This window comes from Agrilus planipennis, unplaced genomic scaffold, assembly GCF_000699045.2.
Source record: "Agrilus planipennis isolate EAB-ADULT unplaced genomic scaffold, Apla_2.0 scaffold35, whole genome shotgun sequence".
In the NCBI taxonomy this organism is placed as follows: domain Eukaryota; kingdom Metazoa; phylum Arthropoda; class Insecta; order Coleoptera; family Buprestidae; genus Agrilus; species Agrilus planipennis.
In genome coordinates this window covers 238,045-247,119 of record NW_020438957.1, presented here as the reverse complement: position 1 = coordinate 247,119, position 9,075 = coordinate 238,045, and the positions used below count along the sequence as shown (strand labels likewise).

The window sequence follows — 9,075 nt, the reverse complement described above, 5'->3', positions numbered from 1 at the left end:
CAGTTTCTGTAGTAGACTTCGTTTCTTTGGAAATGACTTCACTTGATCCTTTTTTTCAAATTCGTCCACCGGGCGTCGGACACACCCCCAAGCCAAAAGCAACATAGTCATGTGCGGGGTCTTCACGCGTGTCGCAGTGCAGTTGCGCAAGAATGGCTACGGAGAGCCCGAGGTACCGTAACAACGTTAAAAGCTCTTCGTCTTTCGTTCGAAATCAGTTTTACAACCAGCCGCTGCTGACTGCTATGTTAAGAGCGTTTGGAGTAGCAACAATGCGTCCTGCTATCGTCATTAGTTTTAGCAATAGCAGCAGCGGCAGCAACAGCAATAGTAGTAGTAGTAATAGTAACAGTAATAGTAATACAAGCTGCTGTACCATTCGTAGTAGTAACAGTAGAAGTAGTAGTAGTAACGGTGGTGCTTTGTTTGAAGGACTACGACGCGAGTGTTTCAAACAAGTCATCAGTTCGGGACTTTACAACGAATCTTTATAAACAAAGCACAATGATTTATCATTTTATGAAAGTTTTACGTTTTTAAATTATCCTGAACAGCAGCAGTGATATCCTAACTTCATCAAACTGAACGATGTATCTACTTGATAAAAAAGTTTGTGAAAGATAATAAGTATACTGTATATGTCACTGGTTATAGCACGTGGATTTCTTTCATGAATAATGTACGTAGTAGTAGTGGTAGTAGTAGTAAGAAGTGTGTACGCAACTCGAGATATCGATGAGTAAGTGAGGTGTTCCGTTCGTTCGAGTCCTGCGTGAACTTTGCAGAGATGGACGACAGCTCGCCGGACTTGAGCTTAAAGCTCAGGAGAGGATCTAGCGATTCGCGCGACTCCTTTTACATGGATTTGGATAAAGGTATCGACTCCGATATTGAGGAAATAGCAACTTGTTCTACCGTTGATCACGGCGACACCACGGCTGATAATACTACGATCACTCCCACTGTTTTGGCAGTTATCAAAGAGGAAAGAGTCAGGTGAGAGGAAACTAACTGCCCCGTGAGATCGGAGGAAGGGACAGTATGGTCAATAATAATTTGACGAACTATTTTAAAAATGAAACTGTACAGTAGTAAAATTGTTGCCATTTTAACAGACAAGTACCTAAAATAATATTACATTTCGGGAGTCTTTAAGAATTCTTTGAAAACAAATAAAAAAAGTAAAGACTAATTAAGTAACAATAAACTAATGTAACAATCAAAAATGAAAACAACATAACAGTTAATTTTGAGAAAGTTTTAGGTGATAGAGGTAGGTTTTTAGGAAATTGCAAAGTTAAAGTTATTCCTTCCTCAAAGGAGAACATAATCATACGTTTACTCAACGTTCAGGTGAGTAATTCTACCCAAAAAATGCTAGAAAACATTCAAAAACAATTATTTTAAAGATCCATCCTAGAATTACTTTTTATTTACCGCAGCTTTTAAACTGAAAGCTTTGTAGGTCAATTTGTTGGATTTTTAGAAAACCCTTAGACCTTCTCACAATTGCATTCACTGGTATTCTTCGACATACCTACGGAATACCCTAATAGGTGAATTTATGTAAATTTGGGACGTACAAACTGGCTTGACCGCAACAAAGCCCAACCATTATTTAAGCTTAATTGCACGGACACTGTTCCTGTACCTATATCCACGTTGCTATAACAATTGTCTGTTTTATCAATTTAGGAACTGAAGCGACAGAATGCTAACGGCATATTCTGGAAACAATAGAATCCAAAAGGCGTCTGTTTGTTTGACTTCCTATACAATAGGCATTTAAATAACGAATTTTGCTCATTCAACACGCGACTGTTACCCACCCAGAATTGATAAATGATTAGACAAAAATTCTTTACCTAACTAATAACTGTTTAGATACCTAATAGAATTTGAGCTTTTTCAGTATTAACTAGTACCTACCTTAAATAAGTCAAATATGTTGGTTATTTTGGCATTTTTGTTCGGTAGTTTATCAACTGCCCAAGGCGTGCTGATGAGATCGAAAACACTCGTATATTTGTTTAATACAATCGAGCATCAGAAGGAGCTTTTTTTAAAGTACCTACAGTAAATAAATTTACATCAATAGAAAAACAATTATCTTATCTCCACAAAATTATTGTCACCTACACTAGATAAATATCTGGTCTATACTAAGAATTTCTAGATACGATAAACAAATAGATGTTGTAAGCATTATTATGAATATTCTGTCACGAAAATTGCCTTTTCACTCGAATGGAAATCCCGTTTATCAAATACAATATACTAATTAAATATTTTCAAAATAAATTTTGTTTCAAATTTATTTAAGGAATTATTTCCTTATAAATGAAACAGATATGGGGTTACTACTATATACGAGTTATTTGAGTATTTAGTAGGTAGGTATTAGTAACTATCTCGTATTCTGGTCTCTTCTCCACTCCTGAAAACCTGCTTAAATTTTTGCGAAAGTAGACGTCTCATAAATAAAATACCAGTCATGACGGTTTTGTTTCTAACGTATCATTCCTATCTCCATCTGCTGGATAACTGGTACTCATTGCTCATACAAAAATTTGAAGAGCCTCAGGAGGTCAAAGAACCCCAGAATCTCACGGCATCATCGCAAATGTTACCGCAGGCTTATTTTGTTTACAATTGAAATAAGTGGTTTTTTACATATGCGACATTAGTCTGTTATTTATTTAAGTATACACTTATTTTTTACCTAAAATTAAAAAAGGTTAGGACAAAAAAGAAATTATTACTTATAAATAATAAGTATCTTTAAAACTACGATTTTATTTTTTACAATCCAAAGCTTTAAAATGAATCTCATAATGTAGAAGGACATTTATTTTTATATAGTTTAAGTATTTAGAGATTTAGAGTAATGTAAGTGCTTGGTTGAAACGAAAATATGGACAAAAACTGTAGCTTATAAGATTGGTTACTACAATTTTACCATTAAGTCCGAAGACTGATTGGACACGCATCTCCACGCTTCTTTCCTCAGTCCTTTTTTACTGCTATTTCTGATGTTTAGAATATACCTGTTTATAGCCGTTCATGTCTCCGAAAACGTTGTACTATCCTATACCATCTCCTTGTTTAACATAATCCTTTGTTTCTATTATCTCTACATATAATTTTTGTTTTTCGCACCTAATTTGCACTGCAAGCATCATCATAAGATCATCAGTCCTAAATCTGGTTGGACATTACCTCCACTCTTACCTATCCTGAGTTAATCTTCGTATTTCCCTATATTCCTCTTAACTTCTGTTTCTGTCTCTAATATGTCTCTGACTAGACTTTCATGCCTGAGAAGGTGTCCTACCAACCTATCATACCTGCTTTTTATTGACTTCCAGAGAATCCTCTGTTCTCTTATTCTTTCTAATATCTCTTTATTTCTAACCTTCTCTATCATTTGCCTCTAACATCTTTCGTCCCCTACCTTTATATTCGCTCTTTTTTTCCCTTGCGTACCACTATAGACTTTATAGACTTTTAATATTTTTTTAGTTTAATTTCCAAATGAATCGTTCGTGAGGACAGAAGTGGATTCTATAAGAAACTTTCTTACCACACAAAAAAGATTGAATATGAAGAGAAGCCAAAATAGAACCATTTTTCCTCTAAACCATCTCAAGAAGAAAAAGAAACGGAAACTGAATTTTAAAGGCGTAACTAACCTACTATCCTCATTACATATTAAGGAGAACAATCGTTATTTATTTTTTACGCTTTGATTTGTAAATTGTTGTAGTCTTTTCCATTTTCTAATGAAATGTCTCTGCCTCAATTCCACTCCTTTTGTTCACCTAATTGGTTCTATTCTCCGCAAACAATAGCTTTGGTTATCGATACGGGACTTATTGATTAGCAGTCGCGTATTTGTTTCACGAGCTCCAATATAGTGTAAATGGGAGAATCGCAAATGAAAGACGACTCGACTTATCTAGTCCCTTCCAGTTCTAATAATAATCCGCACAAAACCACTGCCTGTTGTGACATAAAACATACAGTTCCTTGTGTGAAGAGCGTTAAAAGATTTATTTGACGTGTAACATGATACTTTTTAACGCCATGCGGAAGGCAAATCCCTTGACTCGGCAAAGATAATAATAATACTAGTACTGATGATACAATAACATACAGAAATAGACAATAAGGACTGTAGTGTGATAAATGAATAAAAAATGTTTTATGGTGTTTCAGAAAAGTTTAAAAAACAAACTTTTTCTGTGTACTTTTCACATAGGTCTAAGTCAGTCGAGAATATCCTGCATGCAGAGTTTATGTGATTAAAACTATTCCGAAACATTATAAAGCATTTTTTTTACGTTTTACACCTACATCTATTAAACACGATGCAAGTTAGTTTTTTGGTATTTTTTATTTTCATATGTTTGTAATTAAAAATATAATAAAATAAAACCGCATAGAAAAGAAATCTAAAGTAGGTACAAGAACGTTTCGTCGTAACAGTTTAGTAAAGTAGATTTAGATGTCAACTTACATTAGTTTATTTCTGTAAGAAAATATTGGCAGAAACCCAAAAACTTACTATGCTTTTACGCGGAAGTTACGTTGGAGACAGTGACCTCCACTCAATGCCTTGGATATTTATAATATCTGTAGTTGTTAATGATTAATTTCATTTGCACAATTTATTTCAACTTCAGTAGCTACTCACTAGCGCATCATCGTAGTCTCGCATAAAAATAAAAACACTTGGTTTGCTTCCCAAATTTACGTAAGCTCGTTGTTTTTGTTATTGTCAGTTGCCCTTTATTTCCAAGGAAAAAAATCTAATAACCCTACCTTTGTTGGTCTGGTATGATTCAAAAAGTCAATAGTTAATAGTATAATTCATGTTTAATCATGGCGTCTCCACCACTATGTTGTTACATTGTGACCAGCGCGCATAAACAAAATAAATGAAGGCGTTGGTTGGCTAAGTAACGGTTCAACTCACACACCATTGACTAGCGAATACTTAAAGAATCTTGATTAATGCAAGTTCATGAAGTTACAGAAAATAACGGGCACTTCCTAATCTCTTCATCGCTTTCTTGTAATTACCGCCATTTATCTTGGACGCTGCTCCGCGAGTACCTTTAAAAAAATGAAGGAAACAATGCCGTAATTATTAGATTATCGTAAGCTTTATTTCAGTTTGAAATTAAGTATATGACATGTCACAAATTGCTTTAATTCGTGAAGTTTTTGGGCATAAAATTTTCCATTTTTTATACTAAAGGTTACAGCTAAAAGAATGCCAGAATGCCAACCTCCAGTTTAATTATGCAGTTATAAAAATTTATTTCTAATTAGATAGTTCTTAATACTTCCCATCTTATATCCATCCATATATGTACTTGTTAATTTACATATGCATGTGGTTACATTACATCTTCACTATTCCATAAATGTTTAACACAGCAATTCGTACATTTTATGACCAATAAATAATTCGACCGGTTTGTAATTTCGCTTCGTATTAGGGATTCGTTTCAATACTGCAGTTTTAGATAAATATTATCCAAAAAGGCTTAACGCGTAGTAAATACATTTGATTAAAGTTAGCGGAATATGTATGGGAGCAGATTAATTAATATAAGCTTTAATAAAATTGGACTGGAGTGGATAACGAGTGAAATTGTTATATATTATTTATCGATTGTAAATCCTTGCGGGATCAGAAGCAATATTATATTACAATTTGTACTTTTGTGCGTGGTGTTCCGTAAAGAGAAGACCTTTGAATTGAGTATGAAGGGCCTAAAGGTCTTCTAGAGCATCTGAAAAGAAAAAGCTTCAGTTTTCGAGTAATTTGGACATTTTCCAATTGGCATCGTTCAACAGTTTCTTGAGTGTCAAGATCAGAAATTAAGGAAGTTTTGAATGTTCTTTTTTGCATAATATTTATCAACAAGTATTTACTCTCTGTTTTGAAATCTTGTATAAAAAGGTAAATGCTTACGACTATCTTACATTTTATGTCTTTAGAGTCTTAAAGCAATAGACATTTTGATGAAACTTTTAAACGAACAAAGGGCATTTATAGGTATCTAAAATTCTGGCAATATTTCAGGGTTTTTTGCTTTTTGTTTTGTAATATTCTTATACTTGCGTCGTACATAATTATTATCCAATTTCTAGGTAGGTACTTCCAGCAATTACACTCTCTCCTAAGTTTTTGTGCAATTATTTTTTTATCAACAGGTAAGTAGTATTAAGAAGAAGGTAATATATAAAATAACCTTATCTTTCAAGGAATATTTTCACTTTAGTTTTAACGGTTGCTTACAAATCTATCAATATCGACTCGAAATAAGCTGCATGACGAGTACTGAAAAGTCTCGCCTCGAAATCCGGATTAACTTCTCACCAAAGCCAACCGTCTGTTTGAATAATTGGACGTCGCACGAGTTCGCTAATTACGATTATCAAAAGTGAGGAACGACCCCAATGCAACCACCACGCCGACATTCGTCAAACCACATTCAATGCCGCTATTAACAAATTTAATTTAGCATGTTCAACGGACTTGCTCTTTAATGATTGCAGTTTCGATAACAACATTGCTTTTTCAATAAAATAAGTCTGTACAGTGTATTTGCTTGTCTACCCGGTTATATTCCGTATGAAGAATGTTTAAAATTGTTGTAATCAATACGTCCATATATTTTACAATTTTGTACACTATTTACTTCTTCTTCTCATTCACCAATTATTTATATCGACTCTCTTGTATCCTACCGTTAGATGATGGTCGTGGAGTATTCCCGATTGTTTTCGGAAACTTCCCGTACCTTTTCTGTATAATTTGTAACCCACGGCTATCAGCCCTATTAGGCTACATCGCCGCCGGTATCGATTTCCTGCGGCATTCGTTGATACAGTATTTTACTTTCATGGTACAAAAAGTCTAAAATTGGGAGGTTGAAATTAAAATCGTAATCGAGTAGGTGTAGTTGACACATTTCTAAATATATTAGTTTTAATTTTAAACCAGCTAATTTTTAACTTAAAAATATAATTATTCCTTCATATCTAATTTATCTTCGAAGACTGTGGATAAAAATGGAACATATACTTTTTTAAGAATCAGGCAAAACGATTTCGTATTTGCCCATCTGTTTTTACACTACCAACAGCTACGAATTATCATAAACAGCTTCGTATAGGAAACAATCCATGTATTTGTAGTATATTTAAGCACTTCTAACACACAAACACTTGTTAACGTATTTTATCCACTAATGCTCAACATTAAATTGCCGTCACAACAGGTGACAACTCAACATGAGCTGAATTTAATTGAAAAAATTACTGTCTGGAACAGAAGGTGAATGACAACCATGTCCCCGAAATGATTAAAATGGGGAGATAATTCGGAGGAAACTAATAAAAATTGTTAGTGTTCAGTTGAAATAAAACGAAAAATTATTCGATAACCTTTGGAAATAGGAACTCTTCTCAAACGGTTTCTTACAGGTTTATATTCCAAATGATCTTTGGTAAAATCCAAAATCCTGCAGTAAAAGCCCAGCTTCTAACCTCAAACGTTTTCGCACATAAAACCGTTTTCGTTATTCTTAGAGACCTTTTCTATTTCAGTTCTACTTATTATTGAGACCATATGTCATTGTCTAGAGGTCTAGACAATTCGAAGGGACTGTCAGTGATGCACTTCACCTTCAAGTGCTATTTTGCACCCTTCCTGCAGATCGGAGGTGCCTACACTTAGACACGTGTATGGAAAAAAAATTGAACGATTCACTGACGATAAACAAGACAACGCGACTTACTATTACATAGAATAAAGTATTAAAGGCTAAAGCTGTGGTATTTATTATGATATAATTTAATTTTTATTAAAGTTGTACTTCTTTTGGCGCGTTAAGAGTGAAATTTTTCTACAAATATTTTTAATGAACCCACACTTTCATTATAAGTGTACATTATTGTATGGAATTCTACGGATATTCAGATTTAAATGAAAAGAACTTTAATTAATAAATACGAGAGAAATTTTGAAGTTATGCTGTTATAAAGACTTATTTATGCACTAGATTAATGATTAATTTACGGAGACGTTAAAAAATTGTAAAGAATCAAAATGTGAATAACTTTTCCTCTATTTATGTAGAGTACCTAATACCTGGATAGGTGTATCTCTTTCATACGAAATGATACAAAAGTATATTCGAGTATATCGTACAGAGTTAAAAATAAAAATTATTTCTATGGTTCTTATTTCAGTATATATACATTTTATCGTTTTCAAGAGCAAGCAGAATATCTTCTACATTTTCCATTAATGGCGAGTTGAGTTAGCTAACGAACAACTTCCGGATCGTATTGAAAACGAATCAAAAAAGTTCTATAAGTGCTTTTACCTTCTTCTTCCTTTATCGGATCATCTTAGACCCTTTATTCGATATTGATGTTCAATGCTTTTTAGTGAGTTCGTTTGAAATCCTAACTTTCACGGAAGAATAATTCAAGTTAATTTTTTTACACTTCAGAGGTTTTGAAGTTGAAAAATACTCCTCAAGAACTTAGAGCGTATAATTTTCAAGAAATATGTATTGATGATATTGACGAATTTATTGATAGTTAAATTGTAAATAGTCGTATAGAATGAGTTAATATGTTTTAAGGTAGAAACCTGACACTTTTTCTTTTTTTATTTTGGACCCTCGGTGAGTCTCTGGGACCGTAAAAATTCAAGATATGAAACCGTCTTAGAGCACCTGCATACAAGCTGCAATGTCTTAAGTTGAAGTCTTTTACACGCCAAGCGAAGATTAATTAAGTAGGACTTAACAACTGAGGGTGAGATAACCACCCGAAACAACTGTAGAAACGAATTTAAATTTAAAACTGTCTTCTTTTTATTTTATTTTATTTTATTAAAAAAGAATCACATATGCTGTAAAAGCACATGCTTTTATTTGTCAAATTTTCTTCTGGTAGATGGATAGGTAAAATATCTTAAACAAGTCATCATCATCATAAGGTCGTTAGTCCTAAGATTGGTTGGACACGTACCTCCACACTTTC

The 9,075-nt window shown here is 33.5% G+C and overlaps 1 protein-coding gene across 1 annotated transcript in view; it reads left to right on the top strand.

Annotated features, from left to right (window-relative positions):
* Positions 1 to 212: 212 nt before the first annotated feature.
* The window catches only part of LOC108744811 (proton channel OtopLc-like), a 47,747-nt gene continuing 38,884 nt past the window's right edge, over positions 213 to 9,075 (top strand). The window contains exon 1 of the mRNA XM_025975081.1: positions 213 to 996. Coding sequence (XP_025830866.1) covers positions 788 to 996 — 209 coding nt within the window. The 5' untranslated portion in view covers positions 213 to 787. The remainder of the gene's footprint in view (positions 997 to 9,075) is intronic.